Raw genomic sequence first — 20,979 nt, 5'->3', positions numbered from 1 at the left:
AATATTAAAAGTACTGAAAAATGATATATACTATTAATTTTCTTTGTGTAAAAAATACACATAGATATACTTTATTTATAATGAATAAAATATAAGTTAAGCCCAAAGATCGGAAAAGACTTGAAATTGATGAGATGGTATCAGTCCAAATATAATGGAGAACCTCACCATTAATTAAAATAATACGAATTGTTTTAATAAAATGTTTATTTTTGTTGAACATAAAGTTTGAATAGAGAATGACACGAGAAGTCATCAATTATTTAAAAGAATGAGAGATATTCATGACCCTTATCAAACTTTCCAAAATTTGAATATAAATGTTAAATCTAGTTTTAATTTCATTAAAATAAACAGTATAAGAATAAAAATCGAGTTTTCTATTCCATCATCTTCAATTCTTTCTCTTTCCAAGTTATGAACGAAGAAACAATATAAGAATAAAAATCTTATTTTATTACATTATGTTTCACTTTATCCTATATTAAATTCAGACACAAAACCAATTGTGATATTTAAGGATGAAGATACTTAGACAACACTTTTTTAATAATATTTAAATATTCGTGTCATTGTTTGATTGGTTTGATTGGTCCGTAATGATATCATTGTATCATTTGAACCAATCAAACCAATCACAATGATACGTATAATAATCAAAAAATGCTATTTATGTATCATTATCCATAATTTAAATCGTGCCATTCACGGTACTAGTGATTCCCCCGCCCTTTTATTTCAATACATGCCCTAACCAGCTCCTTTTTCAAATATGTAAATGTATTCATTCATTTTAATTGTTATTTTTTTATCTAATATTTAATTAATCTAAAAAACCAGTGACAAAAAAAAATGGTGTCATAATTTATTAAAATCCATTTTTTTTTCAGGTTCTAGAACATAACCTTACGCTATAAATAAAAGAATATGGATAATATAAAATCAGAAACTGTTGTGAGCCTAGTGCAAAATTCTGGACTCGCCAATTTCAAATAAAAATTTTGGGCAAGCTGGCATTCACGCGATTCTCTATCTAATGTAACACAGCAACATAAGTGTCATAAAAAACGAAAAACGAATGCAAATTTTATCACAGTCCATTGGGTGCATAGCAGTTGGAAGGATATGTGAGATGAAAATTGTTATGTACATTGAACAGTATCATCAATAAAAACCAACCTTACAGCTTGGTAGTTTGTAGAATAAAAAAGTTAGAAGGAAAGAGTAAGTTGGCTAAACGGTAAATGATTAAATAGAAATTGCTGTTTGACAATCGTCAAGTCTGGGTCACCTTCACACGCGTCTTTCTAAGCAGGACCATTACCTACGCGTCAAAACGACACGATTAGGATACACTGACTTGCCAAACCCATTAACAATTGGTAATAATCTCATCGTTGCGCAAAAGTATCCTTGATGCAAGGTGCAAAAACAATAACGAACTATCTTTATATTTGAGTCAAGATTTTTTACAATGAAAAACAAGATTAAAATCATTTTAATATCATTGCTAATCGAATGTAACCCTTTTTATTAAGTTCTAACCGGAATAGGATCACCTACAATTTAGAAAGAACTACAAGGTTATGCAATTTTAAATCAGGGTTCAGATTTTCTAACTTGCATAAGACTTTATAACTTTATACATTTTATAAGTTAATATGTAAAATTTAATTTTAATGGATGAGATTCTTGCAGTTGATTCATCTGCAGAGAACCTAGCCAAGTGCTACCAAGTACGAACCCTTAATGACGAGAATATCAGAATTTGAAGACTAAACCACGAAAGAATCGAATGCTCTTCAGTACCTAAATGGATCGCTTCGAACTATTTATTGATGACAAACCAACAATACGATAGCATAAGAAAAAAACAAAATCTCTACGCACATGATATACAAAGGAATTCTTGGGATTCAGAATTCTCCTCAAACAATTTTATGCGTTAATGGGTGAATACCCCGCAATGTACCACTCAACACTCGCCGGCTATTAACTATTAGCATCATCAATCTTCTGAGCAATAAACCAATCATTAATCAAGCACCATAGACAGAAAAAACCTTTTCAGCAGAGAAAATACATTATGATGGTATTCCAGTGTTAAAAATTAATTCTAATGTTTTTCGTATATTCTCTTAGCAAGTACCTTCCTCAAATTTAATATCCAGATAAAATTTATGCTCTCAAAAGCACATTCAAAAAGACACATTTTCTTATCACAATGCTGGCTGATATTCAGCACGAAGTCATTGAGACTGAATAACGAAATGTAAGGAGGTATTTTCATTTTATATATCATCTATTGCCAGACTCTTTTATTTCCTAGGTTTAACCAAAGTAAATTAAAAAAGGTCTAATGTTTTCACAAGAAATGCATAATAAAGGCCCAGTATATGAAGCAGTTGTAATTAACTAAACATGTATTTATCACTCAATTTTGTTTCAAGGCACTTGATAGTTTACCATTAGTTCCATCTTGTTGCATTTTCACCTTTATATATTTTTAATGGACTTCCAACTACAACCATTACACATGGAACAGAAAGTCCATGTGCTCCGTCTCTGTTCTTTTATTTCCACGTATACTAAAATGAAACCAGCATGATTGATAGAACATTCATAAGAATGCATACGATTAAGTGTTTATTAACCCTCTATCGATAGTAAAATTTCTGACGCCTCTCCATGGTATTTCTTACACCTTCTCCTAAGCTTAGACGCTACTCTTACTTCAAGAAGTTGACCTTCATATTAGGAAGTAAATGGTTGAGTTTAGCACTTTCCACGTATGCTTATTGCAAGAGACTGACCACAATAATAATTGCCCTTAAATTTAAATAGTGCAGGTAGGATTTGATGTTTTAGGTCCAAATTTCCATATAATCAAGTTAGTGAACAATTAGGATACAATCAAAGTTCCTATAAATTTCAATCCGTGTGGAGTTCTTGAGGTCATTATCGTATCTCTCGTCCCTAAACCGAACTTGTAATTTCTGTATCCCATAGACAGGAGGAAATAGGGAAAATTGTGCAAAACCACAGTTGACAGTGGCACCAAATTTGTTGATTTGATATACTAATCCTTATTGAAGGTTAGCTAGGAAAGTATTAGACAAATTTAACTCTGAATGTACATATTTAATTTAAAGTGTTCTCACATGCGCAGAAACACCTTCAAGATTCTTACACTGTAGGAGTTAACAACTCAGAAATCTCATTAAGTTATAGGGGTGATTGAATTTTGAATGAAACATAGGGAAAAAAAATGGAAAACCACATTGGCATGTGGTACGAAAATTGTTGATTCTGTCTACAAATCCTGAATTATGGTTAGCTAGGAAAAAAGTAAACAAGTTAACTCCAAATTTACAAAGGTAATCAGAAAATCATTATCTTTAGAAGCACATTAAAGATTCTTTACACAGTGGAAATTACACCTCACAAGTCACGATAAAATAAGTTCAAGTGACTGAATTTCTAACCCTAAAAAAATTACCTTTCACAAGGTGAAAAAAGAAGAGAAGAAAGATCAAAGCCTACATCTAAAAATAATAGATACAAAACTCAGAAGAAAATAAGCTATTATCACACTAATTTTTTAAGTCATATTATTAGTATATAACAGTTAACCAAACTGTCAAAGTCCAGTACTCAGATAACGAAAACAGAAGAATAAGACTTGTATCAGACAGAAAACAAAAACAGTAATATACAACAGGTATCACTACAGATATCTGAAATGGGTCAGTTGATGACACGGTGATACCAAGTAATGAAAAACCGATAGGGAGAGTTATACTAAAATGATACTCCCTCCAATCTCTCTAATATAAGCCCAAAATAAATATCTTGGATGTTCTTTCAAATACAAACAAATCTCAACTAAGTTGACCCTATTTAATGAAATTATCAATGAAATGCCCTTCATTTAGTTAGGGTCTAATTTCCAATGACTCTATTATTCTTGATATCTATTTCCAATGAAATTAGCGCAATTAAATGTTACTAACTTTCTTGATTAGTGCCAATAAGTTTTTTTAGTGGTATTTGAGACTGGAGGGAGTAATAAATAACTTATTTACGCACAATGACCAAATAACCACAATATTTATTCCATTATATCAGATGGTTTCTAAAGCACAAGCCTAACAGATGATCCTCCCTGTTATCAATGATGACTAAACTGCCATAGCAAACCAACTATGGGTACCCTAAATATCATTTAACCACCACTGAAGACAAAGCGAAATTTATTGTACCAACCAGGGAATTCTTCAAATCCTAATAATAGACCAATTGAAAACATTTAAAGAGAGGGGAAAAGGGAAATGTAGGAGGAGGAAATGTGAATGTTGGGCCTGAGGAACAAGGATAGTGGGTATATTTGAGCAAAAAATAGATGGGCAACAATGAGGAGGAGGAAGGACTATCAGGCAAGGAAGAAATGACAACTGGCAACGGGGAGTTGAGGGACTTGCCAGAATCATCGATGTGTGTGTTTGTGTGTGGAGAGAGAGAGAGAGAGGAAAGATTAAGAAGGAAGTGACGAAATGACTGGGCATGAGTGTGAACTGGAAATTGTGTAGATTTTGCATCAAGGAGTAATTCCCATATCAGCCGGAGGCACTCTCAATAGGGAGAGTATCATTTTATTCTTCATTTCCACAAGGACTCTCTAGCCATTTTAATATTCATTTGCCTATGCCAAGGATTCTTTCTTGAAGTTTTATCATAGAGAATCACTTGGTATTACCTGTCAATTCTGTTTACTGCCTTACATTTACTGATAAAATATCAATCCTATACACAGCCCAAAATTCAAATCAGGAGTTTTCCTAACATGCCTGGAAGAGAACTTTTCAGCAGTCAGTCTGATGACTATGAAACAATAAAAGGAAATATCTTCGTCGATAAGGGAAAAGAACAAGAACTTAGGAAGCAACATTGACAGTTTACCTTGTAAGAACCGGGCATGCAGCAGAAAACAAGAGAAATCAACAGAGCTTGAAGTAGTTCAATGACAAGAACTAGCAGCTCAATAAAATCTAATCCCATTATGGTCACGACCAAAGATATGATACTACTGAGTTTACAATGTTGTACCACGATTTTCCAGGAATGGGCGAGGCACATATAAAACTATAACCAGAAAGGGCTAGAACAGAGAGACAAGTAAAAAGGAATTGAGGTAAGCCAGCCCATGGCAGTGCAATGCACAGGACATTACTAATATCATAATAAGATAAGGTGAAAACATAAGTGCACTTAAAGCTAGTGATACAAAAAGGGAAATCCCAAATCAGGTAGTAGAGCTCGGAGAAGAAAAAGGAGAGAAATGGTGGAACAGGCAGATGGCTTAGAAACCAAAGAATCTAAAAATGAGGTAATGGAGACTTTACTCAAGCACAGAGTAAAGAATACAGAGATTTTTTAGAATGTTGTAAGCCTTTCAAGAAAAATCATGGAACTCTGATAGTATGACAATTTGTAACAAAGTTCAGAGCAAAGAAAAGACTTAAGAGATAACGAATGAATAATCCAAATCTCAATCTAGAATAGGACTAAACAGGACCACACAAATACAAAGGATTTTTCAACAAGCAAATTTGGTTTGACCTATTTGGAAATGACATCATTAAGATCACCTACCCCAAATCCCAAATTATCTAAGAATTCTAATACCCAAAACAGAAAAACTAACCAGTTCCAGGATACTCCCCATAAGTTTGGACATACTTTCAACCACATATAATTGTTTCCAAGGGCTTATTATATCTCTGTAAATTAACACGCTCAAGACTTTCATATTTACTCTGTCCATGATTTCAAGGATTTCAGGTGAACCACCTACAGATCATTTGCAATAGCAACCAAGGTATGCAACCAGACAGTCACGTGGAATATACCATCACATCAATGACATGAAAATACTTGGAAATAAAAATCCGTATATATGGACAGAAACTGAATGGGTGAATTAAACACTCAACCTCGATCATATATTAACAAAGAAATTACTTACAGGAAGCATCTCATTGTTGAATTCCTGGTCCATGACCTCCTGCGGCTTGTTGTTGCTTCTGTTGTATTTGGAGAAGAAGATTGGCAGCAAACTGTAATGTTGACTGGTATCTCTGGTTCTTATCAGCCTCCACCTCTGGTGTGCCTTGACTGACTCCAGAAACAGAAAGTTGCTGATTTGGGGTGCCCGAGTTTACTTGGTCTACTGTATATGGCATGGCAGTCTGCTGTTGTGAAGAATTAGCACCACTAACTTGACTGGTTAAGGCAATAGAATTATTAGGTTGCTGGAAAGACAGTGGATTGTTATTAGGTTGCTGGAAAGCCTGAGAATTGTATAACACAGGGGCATCCGTTCCCTGCACAACTCCAAAGACTTTCTGATTGCTTGGGGAGACTTTAGGTTGATAATGCTGACTGCCATGAGGGGATGCAGCTACCTGTCCACTTTGAGTGGGCATCATGAAATTAGGCATGTTTCTAGATGAAACAGCACCTTGCTGATGCATGGTGGCTGCAGTGTCTTGGATGTGAGAACTGCTAGAGACCACTTGAGCAGGATTGCCAGCTGGAGCAGATGCTGGTGGATACGGCTGATAGTGAGCATTGTGAACGCTATACATACTCCTCATCTGTTGAGGAGGATGAGTGGTTTGATCAGCACTTTGACTGTCTTGTTTCCATAAATAGGATTGACTTCCATCATTTGGTGCCACAGGAGGAAAAGGAGGCTTCATGGTTGAGGAACCTACTCCAGGCTTGGTACCATCAATTGCAGATGATGGTGTAGTTGAAGGGAGAAAAGATGCTAAAGTTGCAATCAGCTCAGGAGTTAATGCAACTCCTGCTTGGGACCCAGCAATAGCATTATTAGGAGCATAATCTGGAGGTACAGAATGAACTGAAGGAGGCCCTCCTGTAGACAGGTAGGCTGGTTTACTAGGAAGCTTAGAATCCTCACGCAATTGTCTGTTATAATCCATTGACACAACCTGTTCCTCTTTGACAGGAATCAAACCATATTCAGTCTGTGAAAGAGGAATTTGCTGCATAAACTGACTTGTCGGTACAGGTAAGTTCGATGCTTGCTGCATAGGTGCACTACTTGGCACTTGAGGAAACTTCAGAAACACACCATATAGTCGCTCGGGTCCACTGACTTTCAAAACTCTAGTGAGAAAATCAGAAGGAGGCACCAAGAATAATGTGGTGTTATCAACAAATTTCGCAACACCAGCACGATTTTTTGCACTGAGATAGCGAAGGAATTCAGTATATGATGCAAAATCATCTTCACTATCAGGCAGAAAGAAAACAATATCAAAACCAATTGCATCAGCATAATGTTTAGTGAGTATATCCAATCCCGTCCTAGCTGAGCAATCAATAACATCAGGACTGCATCAAAAAGAAACAGCAGACTTTAATTACAACATTAAAACAGTAACCTTAAAACAATAGATAATGATATTTAGACAACATTTTTTTGACAACATTTAAACATTGATTACGTGTCAATCTGTTATTGATCAAAAATTACTCCACAATAGTATTTATGATTATTATTATTTATTGTGGAGTGATTTTTGATCAATCACATATTGACACATAATCAATGTTCAAATGTTGTCAAAAAAATGTTGTCTATATATCATTATCCTAAAACAATATATACAATACATTTCTACCATTTAGACAAATTTGGAATTTTCAAGGAAAATACATCCAAAAACTAAGTCCCACTGGATTGTGCTTGAGAAAATAAAATGACCAAGCCAGTTAGCATCTTTTGCCTCCAATATGCTAAAAAACATTAAGTTTAAGATTTTTTTTCGTAAACAAAACATAAAACAAATAAGCACACCATTTGGCCTGATGACAGCTCAAACCAGTAAAATTCAAAAAACCTACATTTCCTGCAGAAAAGAAACAACACAGAGGGAAGAGAGTATTTTATACGTGGACTTTGCTAGCTATGAGAAGTACATAAATGCATAATAAGTCAACAGAAGAAAACAGATTTCAAGAACTATTGCAACTTTTTCCTTCCTTTTCCAAATATGCAAACTTTTAATTAAGACTAGAGACGGATGAAACAATACTCACAGCTCGGTCCCAATCCCCTTCCCAATTGGTACACATCTAGCCCGACAAACAGGAGTTCCACCTTTTGCAATGATTCCACGCCAAATATGATCATTATCAGGTTGGACCATACCATGTACTCCAGCTGTAATTCTTGAGCTCATTGGACCAAGGTGATTTTTTCCATGAATGTTTGCAAATGGACCAGAACCACCTCCATCAATTGATGGATCTATCCCATAAGATTGCTCCAGGGCTAATCCACGATCATCTATATTCCTTAAAGGAAATGGGGCTTCGTCAACAGGTAAGGGTCCATCAATCCTTGAACGTTTAGAATCTCTAGGAATATGGTTTATGTCAAGTACATCCCATGCACCGGTGGTGGATCTTGTAGGATGCCTAGCAACTGGTGCAGGAGAAGAAAGCATCCCTGGTGCAGGAGGAGATGGCCTTTTCCAGTTTGGAGCCATGTTACTCTTGGAGCTGCCATCCTGAAGTTTGTGGAGGGCACTAATCTCATTAAACTCAGGGCCAGAAATAACAGAATCAACACGGCTAAGGGGACCAAAAGGTTGCAATCGTACATTTGGACCGATAATACCACTAGGTGGTAATTGACCAGTAAAATTATTTGGCACCATTGGACGATTATGACCAAATGCATCCATTTGTAACTGTTGGAATGGATTCTCATTCAGCAATACATCAGGCCTGGGTCCATTACTTCCAGCGAAAAAACCAGGATAATCACTGCCATGTACTAGGTCATTGCTGGAATATGTAATTGTTATTCGAGGATCATTAAAAAGGCGCCCTTGAAGGCCCTCTTTAGCACGTCGAGCTTCATCAACACTTCTAAACTCTACGGTAGAATAATTCCTCAAGGGAAAACTCTTGATTCTCTCAATTTCACCAAATAAAATCATAGCATTGTGCAGCATTTGTTCATCAATCTGAACAGCAGGAGGATAACCAATCCACAAAACATTACTTGGTTGAGCATCGCCTTTCCTCCCCATTGGAGCCTGTGAAAGCTGTTGAGACGAGAGAATATTTATAAGAAGAACTGAAAGTGTTGAGGACACAAGGTATGCAGAAAATATTGAGCATGCCTATGTAAATAATGCCCAGTCTTCCCAAAACCAAAACGTTAAATCCAACAAAGCAATAAAAGTGGCAGATGAGCAAGAATTATACAAAAAAAGTGACAGACTTGCAATTAGATTCACATTACAAGGACCCTCACCAGCGGTCTTTTCTGTCCAGAATAAGCATCACTAGGCCCCAAGCTTTTTCCTTGAAGCTGCCCATAATCAAACAACTGATCCTACAGCAATCACCAAAGGAAACATTAACTACATCAAAGTAACATTTAAACAGAATAAGCTACACAAAAAAGAAATAACCCAGTCCACTAATTCTAGTATAAAAGCATTCATACAAAAACGTTTGACTCAATCAGACAAATAACAATTTCAAGTGAAAAAACCATTACAATAGGTTTAGTAAATAGGGATTATTTATCAATGCAAGAAATAAAATCCAAGAAGTGCCATTTTAAAATAAAATAATCACTGCCCACAAACTTAAATGTAATTACTCTAGAGGTACCAACATGAGGCATCAGGATCAGTGTACTAATAGGTGATTGAATAATAAAAGGAAATGGAAGAACACCAAACAAGGAACATATAGAAATACACTTACCCTTTTTATAGTATGGGATCGAAGGAAGTCGACACGAATATGCTCCCCACCTATTCGCTTCCCATTCATTATTTTCATGGCCTGAGAAGCATCTTCCAAATTGAAAAATTCAACACATGCAGTATTTCGGTCTCTGTAGAACTTAAAATCCTCAATTTTACCAATTTTACGAAATTCAGCTTCCAATTCTTCCTTTGTAACAGCTGGGCTAATACCACCTACCCAAAGCTGTTTGCATGCCTTAGCCTGAGTACATTTTTTGGCCATTTAAACAAAACACTAGAAAAATACAGATTACACCATCCACATACAGATATTAACAAAAGAAACAAGCATGTTAAGATTTAAATAGTTCATTGATACTATTGAAAGCATACTGTACTTTTGCGTCAAAACATTCAAAGAAGAAGCTCTTAAGGATGAGAAAATAAAAATAACAATTTAATGTTTGTCTATGACACTTAGAAACATATCACATCCAATAGTAGGAACTAAAATGTGAACTCAACTACATAATTATTTTGATCATGTAAGGAGATACTACAACTTGGGTAAATGTATAAGAAAAAATTGTCTTTCATTAATTATATTGCTAAATTGCTAGTTGAATGTTATGTCTAGGTAAACAAATTGAATTAATCGTGATGAAAGACTATTAAACATTAGATAGTAAAATAAAGTATGGCGAGATACAACCTCGCTTCAACTTTGAAATAATGACATATACTTCCGTGATTAGTAGTATCAAACCAAAGCTACCAAGTATGACTTCCAGAAGTTCCGCTTGGGTTTAAGGACTGAAATGGCTTTCACTACAATCAAATCAGAATATTTATCCACACATCACCTACCCTTTTGCACTTTTTATTTCATAGAAGATTCTGATCTTGTCAAGACTTTAATTTTTCAAAATCTTAAAATAGGAGAAACTTAGGAACTGGATATCCTCGTCTGTATCGTATGTTTCATTTCATCAATACCTCTATTTAAATAGAGTAGCGGAATTCGGAGTTCTTATCTTGGATTTGTTTTAAAATTTAATTTTAAAAGCTTGGTATCGGCTCCCCGCCCAATTTTAAACTAGAGAGAAATGTCTTTCCAGGAGGCCATGTTTAAGTTAAACGCCGGACTGTATTCTTTTATTTAAACAAGTCTTAATACTATAGAGAGCGTCCACCACAACTAAATAACTGGTTGCGGTTTGGACTGTCTATTAGTGTATTATAAACCAAACACCCTATAGACCCGAACCAAATACTAAAACACCATTACTGTTCATACTATTATTGAGTCAGTGTTACTTTAATTTTATTTGCCTTAGTTTCTTTTTTATGTAAATTATTGCGTTATTTGAAGGGCTAGCATTGTTTTAGGAGTAGGGCAGAACAATATAAAGTTGTTTAATGATTGTACAGATTTTCGCAGTTACGTAAGTTTCTATTCGAACAATGCTTGGTACGGGATATCTAGGTGCACATCACCACCTTAACTGTTAGATCACGAGTGTACTCCAAAAGCAAACTAAAACCAAGGTGATTAATTGGAGAAAATCAAAGTAACGAATTTTCACATATCTCAAAAAAGAAATCATTCTTCTCTATTTCGTCCATTGTGAGTTCGTCTAAATCTAAAACCAGATATGTTGTAATTCAGATACATCAAAAGGCACTCTTTCCAATTGTCCACTTATCCAGTTACCTCTCTTTGGACCTCAGGAAACACTCCATCCTGTTGGCTACACAGTGGTTATTGATAAAAAAATTCCATTTCCTAACTGGTAGATTGAAAGACTTGTTTAAACTCAACCTCTTGGTTTTAGCCATTCGCGCCGCTACTTTGGAGCTTCGTTTTTCAAGCCATTCAGGAGTTTCAGGACAAGAAAATAAAAAACTAAGTTCATTCGCATTATGCTGTGTTTACTATCAGGATGTAGAGTAGCCAATTCTGAATTTTAGCGAGGGTATGCATTTACTATATTGTAGCTGTTTACAAAGAAATATAGTCGCATTGAAATAAATTTCTGCACTCTTCTAAAGGTCAATATAATATACGTTCAAAACTAATCTCATTAGATGACAAAATTAGTTATATATCAGCTCGTGAAAGTACTATTCTACAACACTGTCACTTTGAGCGATGCTTTGTTGTATAACTTGGGTCATGTTTACATAGCATTTTTTATCTTCGTTTAAGAATTATGTAGATCTGAGTGACCAGGACAAACGAACCACAGAACAAGCTTTCAGATCCCTTTTGAGATGTGAAGAATTAATCAACAGAACAAGAGTTATGTCACCAGACTCCAACCAAATTTTCACCGATCATGATTCGAGAATCAAATGTTCAACCCTTAAATTTAAACAACTTTAGTTATTTTACTATTAAACATTACCAATTTGTGTCTTAAAGTAATCACCACCACGACTAATTATTTCGTCCAATGTAAAATCCAAGCACTGCACAATTTTATACTATTTCTACGTTGTATTTAGTCTCACAATTTTTCAAATCGAGTATCACGTTCAATTTAACCTATTTATATGAAACGTAATGGTTATTACACTAAATTTTAATTCAAATTTGCCATCACAATCAATTTTACAAAATTAATCCTATCCAAAATCAGTTTTTCAGAGTACCGTGACCTAAACAAGCGAAAATTATTGAATTGGGGATTTGGATTCTGTTCATGCATGTCGAGCGATTCCGTAAAAAATGGGAACGAGGGGAAAAAAATACAAATAACAAAAACCTAGAAAGCAAGAATAACAAAATACTAACAAGAAGAAGAATATATTAGTTGAAACAAAATCTATAATAGGAATACAGGAATTGTGAGAGCAAATGAAAGCAAAAAGATGAAGACAAACCGGTCTGGCAAACTCAATCTTCAAGGAACTGCCGCGGAGAGAGGTTCCTTGGAGAGCGTTTTTGGCGGCTTTGGCGTCTTCGACGCGCTTAAAGTAGATGAAGGCGTAACTGCGAGCGGAATAAGTAGTTACGCTGTCGAGCGCACCGTATTTGGCGAAAAGTTCCATGAGATCGGCGTCAGTGACGTCCGGCGCCAGATTCCCCACCCACAGGTTGTTCGAAGGGCTCGCCAACTCGTCGGAGTCCCTCATTGGTTTTGCTGGAAGTGGCATTGGAACCAATAGCTTCAGTTCAAATGCAAGACACAAGTAGAAAGAAGAAAATGTGTTTGAGAGAAACCCTAGAAACAAGTAGAAGAGAAAACGAACACTTCTATGCAGAGATAAAGGTACAAAATATTCAAATATAATACTTAAATATATTTTAGTTGCGGACCCAGAATATTCGCCTTCCATTTTTCCAATATATTACTTGCACCGTCTTTTAAAATATTATATACATAAATACCTTTTATTCTTTAATTTTAAATTAAATTTTAAAATTATTAAAATATTCTTAAATTTAAAATTAATTTTTTTATCCTAAAACTTTATATATATATATATATATATATATATATATATATATATATATATATATTTGTTACTATCTACGTAATCAATGAATGAATTGGATAGGGGAGAGTAATATCCTCCTCATAAAATACTTATTAATCTCGCATTTTTTATCTTAATTAAAGAAAAAAGAATTAAAATTATACAACATAATCGAGAATGCACAAAGAAAAACGATTCTAATTATTAGGGTATTTATAGTAAAAAAACCTCAAAAAATATTTGTTTATATTGATCTTATGCAATATAATTTAAAGCAACCCTCACAAATTTTGTTCTAGATATAAAATCTTAAAAGACCCACATTTTATAAAATTTTATTTGCCTTTAAATTTTCTACAAATTCAAAAAAGCAAATTAATGATTGTATTTAAACGTTAATTTAATGTCGGTGTCAAATGGACTGATATTAAAAATCATTTTTATTCTTGATGTAATTCAAGACTCCGCCGTTATTAACTTTAAGAACTTAAAGTTATGATGAGTATGCTCTAATAATTTTTTTACGTAAAACATTTTTACTCTAACAATCTTAAATTTAAGATTGTTGGAATCACTACCAATCTCCAAACCAGAGAGCAAAGAAACTAAAAAATATAAACAGTTAGCACCAATGATCACCAGTTCCCAAAACATTTTGAATTTTAATGACACATTGTTTTTATTCCACTATCTACAATTTATGCATTTTATTGACTCAATTCACTGCACAGAATGCACTGTGTTTGAAGAATGTAGTACATTGCACTCTTGCACAGCCCATGCCACATGGATTTTTAATATTTCACCACTTACAGAGAATATCAGCATTTACATTTTCTTTTTCATATTGCAATCTTCAGCCTGATTCATTGGTGGTGTGTTCAGAAAACAATGAGAATCAATTTTTCCTACAAAATCATTATATGACAAGGAACGAAGATGTAGAAACAACTATTTCTTGCTTGTTCCTGCTTTCCACATGGAGTTTATAATTGATTTTTGGTCAAATTGAAGCTAATCTAAACATAATACAGTTAGATTGCGATTACAGAATACTGCAAGAGAGGGTATTCCGAAACGTGATTATATTTTCCGTATCCTTTTTCATAGGGAGGGGACTCTTTTTCAATTGTTAGCTATGTAAATATATGGCGTAATCGAGCTCAATAGCATATAACAAATCTGAAACTTTCTTGTTTTGGCTATCTCACGTTTTTAACCATTCTTTTCATACCGCTGAAAGTTGTCATGATAACGCAGAAGCCTCGATTTAAAAACAGGAGAAATTCTCATCAAATATATCATGAACTCTTTCAAACTGGTGAAAAGAACATCAACCATTCCATCAATTTCTGATTCATATTGCTCGTACACAAAAAATCCCATAAATGCGAACACCAAACCTACACAACAATGCAGATCGAGTAAAAATGAAGGTACACAAACCAACAAAGTTCTAGAACTCATATCAACAATTCCTTACCTATGCCTATCAATTTTGTCAACATCTTTGGCAGGAAGATCTTCATAAGGTAAAGAAAAATTGCAATCTGCATCAGTTAAACAAATTAAACATGGAAGGCAATGATGCCCAGAATCTCTACATAGTAAAACTTTATTCATGGGTGAATTATACTTTCCTTGAAGCCGACCTGGCAAACAAGTATGTAAGGCACAAGCGAAAGGGTGACCCCGGAGACCAATTAGTAATAGAAAGAAACTAAGAACCTATTTTTCTAAAACCAAACAGCAGACCCGCACATTCTCAATAAACAGATAACTTAGATCATAAATTTTAAGGAAAAACCTGCATAAATTTAATTAGAACAAGAAAAAAGGAATTTTCGCCTTTTTCTTTCTAATTTGTTTACCTTGAAGAATGCAGACCAGTCTTCCCCATGGGCCAATCTTCTTATTATTTGAAAACCCTTATTCCAGATATACACTGTGGTTATAACTGAATCTTTCACTACCGCATCAGAGATCTCAAAACAAGAAAAGGGTATCCTTTGTATATTAAAACCAAACCTGTTAAAGTGTCACACAGTTCGTACTAAGAGAATGATTTATTTTTCCATTGAGATATAAAGGTACAAGTTGTTAAGAAGCAAAATCCCCAAAACAACTTTAAGTGTTCATTAAATGTACAGAGTAATATCTATATTTGGCATCAACTTCTGGTGAGATGAGTAGCTCTTACGGCTGATACACCACATTACTCTGAAAATAGTTCATTTAAATAGAGACGCGGGGGAGGGGGGGGGGGGGGAGGTGACCAACTATAGAAGCATCATTTCAATAAAGCAATTTGTGCTATACATGATTTGATGGCAGAAAGCTTTGCAAATTTGTTTAAAATTGTTAAAAGAGAGAAATTTAAAGTCTTTGTGAGCATGTACTTACAACTTTGACGGCAGAAAACCATGTCCGTAAAAAAGTAATGTGGCAAGCAGCAAAAGTTTTGCAGCAGATGATATAAAAGTTCTTCCAGAAAGGAAAAACCAGTAAAACAACAAAACCAGCACAGCAAAATATGTAAATGATTTCTTCTCGTCTCTCCACAACAAAATGTCAGCCACTGTAAAAATAAAGAAAAAATTATCTGGCTTGGCAATGTTACAAAATATCTATGATTCAAGAGTTAACAAATTTACTCCCAAATATTTTATGTGATGATGTATCAGTCAAATGTATTCTACCAAAATGATTTTAAAATTATTTAAATTTAGATCCATTTGCACATCAATTTTAGAGGGTTCATGCTTATGACCCAAAGATTCTACAAACCAAGTGCCGGTTAGTATGGATAGATTATTAAAATAAGAAAAATAAACTACTGAAGTGATCTAAGGGTACACTTGCCAGGGAAGGCAAAAATACGGATAGCAGTAAAAATAGATTGGGATGGAAAAGATTTTTTTCCCTGTCCTCAGCGTACAGTCAAGAGAAAAACATGGGCAAAAAATCAATTTCAAACCACTTTTGTGTTTAATAGGGAGAGGTTAAAATTTGATACTGAATGCAACCCAATTCTGCACTTCTCTGAGAACACTGCCATATTTAACTTGTACCATACAAGTGCAAAGAAAATTTCCTTGGAGCCAAGCACACCCTAAAGTAAACAAAATATCAAAACATCTGGGCAAGCTTATGAGCAATGTATATATGTTTGGTGGTGTTGCCCTTAAACTTATGTCAGGATTAACTTGATCAGATAATTTGCAAGTTAAAAGCTAACTATTATAACAAGAAGAGCCTCGTATGTGCATGCAATAAGGTATACCTATAAATATGCTCCAAGTCGTTTCATTTCCACGAAAAGTTGCTTTGACAAAAACTAAAGATAACAAACCTTCATTGATGCATGTAACATGTGATGCAAGATAAAATATTAAGTTTTAACCTTTTCCTCCACCAAGCAACTTATCCGCTTTTGACTGTTCAGTGGAACTGAAGCTTCTTGATAAACATGAGTCTTTGGATAAATAAGAGAATGATTCTATTGTCAATGTGACTCCTTCCTGTATTGTACAATATCAATAAAAATAAATGCAAATCTCAATAGTAAGAAATTCCAAGAACATTGCCAAGTAGAATATTTTACTCAGCTTAGAAAATAAGGTAACATAGAAAGGAATATCAGTAAGAGTCTAACTTGTGTATCTGTATGTGTGAGGCATTGGAGGTCTGAACATTATTGAAAAGGGAACAACCTTATTTTATTTCAGAATCTTAATTTTTCCTTTTTGGAGGTTGTTGAAAAGTTACACCTCATAATTCAGTTATCACTAAGTAACAAGAATATATGAGATTTCACTAGTAAAAATTTAAAAAGAATCAAGAACAATTAAACCTCGAGGGAGACTATTGGTGAGTATCCAATATGTTTGTGAGCTTTCGTGCAGTTGAAAGTACGGGTGTACGAAGCTAACTGAAAAAAGTGAACTAATAAAGGATAGCTGAAGTATCTGGATCCCAACTTTTCATGCGACCACTTTAAAACTGATAGAATATATTGAGCCAACTTAGCCGGAAGTTTGACATATGGCCTGCAATTCAAGCAAGGTTTTTTCTGACTTGGTCCATAAGAGGTCATAAATCAGCAATAAAGAAAAAACACAAATAGCCTTTAGCTGCCTCCAGCAACAAATGAAATAGAAAGCCAAAGGAGCAGATATACCAAAGAAGGAGCTAATTCGTTATGATATCTCCTAAATTGGCAGGAAAAGGTTATTTTAATATAGCTTGTGGCAAAGATATGAGCAGAGAAAATAATAATATAAGCTTTTTTCCTCCTCTAAAACTCCCGGATACTATATCATACCATCAAGTAAAACATACACAACTAAACACCAGTGACATCAGAGACAATACTACGCCATTCATATATCAAAACAGGCTGCAGATTTTTACCTTCGATATCCAAGACCTTCTAACAAAAGCGAAAGAAATTCCCAGAATTCTATTGGCTCATTATTCGTGATGAAAAATGCCTGCATGAAAAGAAAAATACTTTGGTGTGCATGAATATCAAAACAGCACAACTAGTGAGTTCCATATACAAACCTTTCCTGCAACAGAAACTGTTTGGAAATTTAGGGCTTCTTCGGCACAGATGTGGGCATGGGTAACATTTTCAGAAAAGGTGAAATCTGAAAGATTATCACCAGTCCCTATAATAAACTGAAATGAGAAATTGTTACTCTAAAATAAGACTTCACCCCACTAGATGAGATCAAAATACATAAATCACGTGATATATGAAACCGTCAACAAAAGTTTTATCCCACAAGGTGAGATCAGCTACATAAATCACAATTCAACAAGGTTAAAGATCAAACTATTAGGAGTTGGAAAGTTTCCATAATTGCAATTACCCCCGGCCCGTCACATTAGCATTCTTTTTGGGGGTCTTCGTTAATTGTAATCTCAAGGGTAGTATTCTAGTCTCACACCAATTAGAGATATAACTTAAACAAGCTTTGAAGTTTGGGTAGTCATCATCTTACAAGTGTTTTTTGTAGAATTGACTTTGACCGTAAGTTCAAATTCTACGAATAGGAAATTTTGAACTTGGCTTCCCATGGAGCACGAGAGAATTTATAGCATATCCAATAATCAAAACTAATGAAGGACCCAAAATTGTGGATTTAAGTATGATAGTCAGTGTGAAATTAGCTTCGTTATCATCCTCATATCATATCCATGTGATAGAGAGAGATAGAGAGAGAAAAAAAGTATTGTTGTATTGATTACTGTACAAATAACACAACTCTAAATTAATTACAACCAGATTATGAGAATGGTAAACGTTAACTTTTTGTAAAGGTTGCATTAACATTTATAAACAATCCAGCCCCCCTTTTTTTGACAAAAACAACACTACGAAGTAAAAAGAAAAAAAGGGGGTAAAAAGAAAACTACCTTTGCAAAACCATATCTTGCTGACTTGAGAAAATATGGTACAAATTCTGTGTCACCAGGTCCAAAAACATTACTAGGGCGAAGAGAGCACGTCAATAGGCCATCAATGTCATTGACACTCAGGATCAAAGATTCCGCTTGAGCCTTAAGGTCACTCAACATATTGTCAGTCTGCAATTCACACCTTCCCATTAAAATGCTTAATCATTCGCAAATGAAAAACATCTAATCCAGCTATTAAAGGGTAAAAACAAAAATACTCTTCCAAACTTGACAAAAGTAGAACCATACTTTCCACGGATAGGCCAACGACTCGTCTCCATCACGAATATCATGCAAACCATCAAATACAACATCCGCGGAACTGTTATATATTAGGCGTTTCACTCTACATTCTCGGCAAGCACTAATTACATTCTTGGCTCCTGAATAATCGAACATCAAATCGCATAAGAAAAAGCATCTAATCTACTGCAATTAACAGAGCAAATGGCAGAGTACCTTGAACTATTAGCCTGTAACAAGTATAGAAGTCATTAACATCAACGCCAGCAACATCCATAAAAAACACAACAGAAGAACCTCCTAGAACTGCACAAAGCGCATTTCAAGGCTGGTATCAGTTTCCACAATTGAAAGGAATTGAAAACAAACGAGGTGGATTCGAGTGTGATGCACAAACACGTGACGTAACAGAAAGGATTGTGGACCTTTGACAATGTTGCATTTATCGGTAAGGTCGATGTGGAAGTAAGAAGCGCGTGCGGAAGAGAGAGCTTGGGCGAGGATGGACTCGGAGTGATGGAGCTGGAGAGAGTGAGCGGAATCGGCGATTCGGACGATCCAATTACCGAGTTTCAACAACCTGAGGACCAATGATCTTCCGAGGAATCCTCTGCCACCTACAACCACGCACGTCTTAGGGTTCAAATGTGCGAACCGATCGTCCACCGTCATTGCTGCCACAGCGAACCGATGAACGCTAATGCTGTATTATACGTATTTATTGAATTGAATTGAATTATTCATGTGCAAGGTTGATAATGTGATGCGAGTGCAAAAAGAGAGAGAGAGAAAGAGAGCGAGAAAGAGAGTTAGTTGCTAAATTAACCTGTTGTTAGTCGTGTTCTGCGTTTCCTTTGGCGCGGAAACTGTTTCTGTGTATTGCAAAGCAAATCGCACTAAGAGTGGGTGGGGACCCTCTTAGAATCTTTTGGACAAGGGAAGGGCGAGGGGTAATAATCTGATCATGACGCTTATTAACTCTGATGTGATGCTAATGCCACACAACAACCGTACTAACCACCATTACATTTGTTTCTATTATTATTATTATTATTATTATTATATTATTATTATTATTATTTGTTATTGTTAAAATTATCATACCACATTACATATCGTCAGTGTTATCATGCCGGGGCTAGTGCTTGCATAATTTATGTACTTTTCTGAGTCGTGAAACAAAAGACGTAAACCTTACGACATCCATCCAACTGTGTCAAATGGGAAGTGGTTAACCAAATAATGATCCTCTGTGGTGATACCAACAGATATGAGATGACATGGGTAGGTGAATTGTATTTCCGGGCACAGAGGAATAGCGCATAAAGTAATTCTGTCATATTCGAGAAGGATGATGCTGGTGTTGTCCGTTTCTCTGAAGAGTGGCGATTAAGGCACAAGCTATTGCAGATTCGGGTTTTGGGTCAATCCATCCATAAACCTGTAAGTGTGAGAGTAACAACCCACCACACTCCACAAGTCTATGTCAAAATGTTAAGCACGACTTTCTAAAGTGAGTACTACTGCCAATGACCACTACAAGAGCAATATACAATCTTCAACGACAGGTCATATGTATAAACAATACTTGAAATCATATCCATGCTTGAAAACATTGTAGTGATGCTTGCATCCTCTATCCTTAGGTTTGAAGTCAAACGATATCAATTGCAAATATTACGCATTAATAGCCGAGAAGTCCTTTTATAAAACAGTAGACCAATGAACCGCTTATGCTAACATTTCGTGCCTTTGTAATAAGATAAATACAAGACAATGCCATTTGTGGTCTGCCTAATTACTGTTAAAGCCTGCCCTTATTTGTACAGATTAGATTTTTAAATATTGAAAATCGTCATGGCAAACATGCAATGAATGGTTCAGAATAGTGAAATACCACTTCCTCAAACATTCTCAACATATGCGTATGCTAACAAGCTTGTCTTAGTGATGATCTTCTGCCATGCATCATCATGCTTTCGAT

General features: G+C 35.0%; 2 protein-coding genes across 5 annotated transcripts; both read right to left on the bottom strand.

Annotated features, from left to right (window-relative positions):
• Positions 1-1,061: 1,061 nt before the first annotated feature.
• LOC106756141 (flowering time control protein FPA) lies at positions 1,062-13,090 on the bottom strand. Of its 2 annotated transcripts, none has more exons than XM_014638425.2 (6): positions 12,690-13,090; positions 9,820-10,065; positions 9,359-9,439; positions 8,131-9,146; positions 6,026-7,422; positions 1,062-1,324 (listed from the first exon to the last, which is right to left on the bottom strand). In XM_014638425.2, the coding sequence occupies exons 1-5, from the start codon at positions 12,960-12,962 to the stop codon at positions 6,036-6,038; spliced, it is 3,003 nt and encodes a 1,000-aa protein (XP_014493911.1). In that variant the 5' UTR covers positions 12,963-13,090; the 3' UTR covers positions 1,062-1,324; positions 6,026-6,035. The 2 variants fall into 2 exon arrangements, with proteins under 2 accessions (XP_014493911.1, XP_022634084.1); XM_022778363.1 differs by lacking the exon at positions 1,062-1,324 and adding an exon at positions 3,379-3,499.
• A 937-nt stretch (positions 13,091-14,027) lies between these two features.
• LOC106776089 (3beta-hydroxysteroid-dehydrogenase/decarboxylase) lies at positions 14,028-19,971 on the bottom strand. 3 transcript variants are annotated; one of them, XM_022778362.1, is made up of 13 exons: positions 19,822-19,970; positions 19,421-19,612; positions 19,212-19,301; positions 19,002-19,135; positions 18,711-18,881; positions 17,853-17,969; positions 17,700-17,779; positions 17,140-17,335; positions 16,690-16,807; positions 15,690-15,864; positions 15,158-15,314; positions 14,770-14,836; positions 14,028-14,689 (listed from the first exon to the last, which is right to left on the bottom strand). In XM_022778362.1, exons 3-13 carry the CDS (start codon positions 19,270-19,272, stop codon positions 14,502-14,504), a joined length of 1,464 nt encoding a protein of 487 aa, XP_022634083.1. In that variant the 5' UTR covers positions 19,273-19,301; positions 19,421-19,612; positions 19,822-19,970; the 3' UTR covers positions 14,028-14,501. The 3 variants fall into 3 exon arrangements, with proteins under 3 accessions (XP_022634083.1, XP_022634082.1, XP_014518902.1); XM_022778361.1 differs by having other exon boundaries at positions 14,029-14,689; positions 19,421-19,669; positions 19,822-19,971; XM_014663416.2 differs by having other exon boundaries at positions 14,029-14,689; positions 19,421-19,698.
• Positions 19,972-20,979: the final 1,008 nt, after the last annotated feature.

The sequence above is a fragment of the Vigna radiata genome, chromosome 2 (genome assembly GCF_000741045.1).
Source record: "Vigna radiata var. radiata cultivar VC1973A chromosome 2, Vradiata_ver6, whole genome shotgun sequence".
Taxonomy (NCBI): Eukaryota; Viridiplantae; Streptophyta; class Magnoliopsida; order Fabales; family Fabaceae; genus Vigna; species Vigna radiata.
This window is presented reverse-complemented; position numbering and strand designations above follow the sequence as displayed.

Excerpts from the sequence above, each read along its gene's own strand:
- LOC106756141 (XM_014638425.2), bottom strand. The coding sequence starts at position 12,962 with ATGCCACTTCCAGCAAAACCAATGAGGGACTCCGACGAGTTGGCGAGC. Across the intron at positions 10,066-12,689 it reads AGATTGAGTTTGCCAGACCG|GCTAAGGCATGCAAACAGCT; the intron begins GTTTGTCTTCAT and ends AAATGTACTCAG. Across the intron at positions 7,423-8,130 it reads AAGGGGATTGGGACCGAGCT|TCCTGATGTTATTGATTGCT; the intron begins GTGAGTATTGTT and ends TTTTTGATGCAG.
- LOC106776089 (XM_022778361.1), bottom strand. The coding sequence starts at position 19,667 with ATGACGGTGGACGATCGGTTCGCACATTTGAACCCTAAGACGTGCGTG. Across the intron at positions 18,882-19,001 it reads CGTTGGCCTATCCGTGGAAA|ACTGACAATATGTTGAGTGA; the intron begins GTATGGTTCTAC and ends TGTGAATTGCAG. Across the intron at positions 14,690-14,769 it reads GACAAAATTGATAGGCATAG|GTTTGGTGTTCGCATTTATG; the intron begins GTAAGGAATTGT and ends ATTGTTGTGTAG.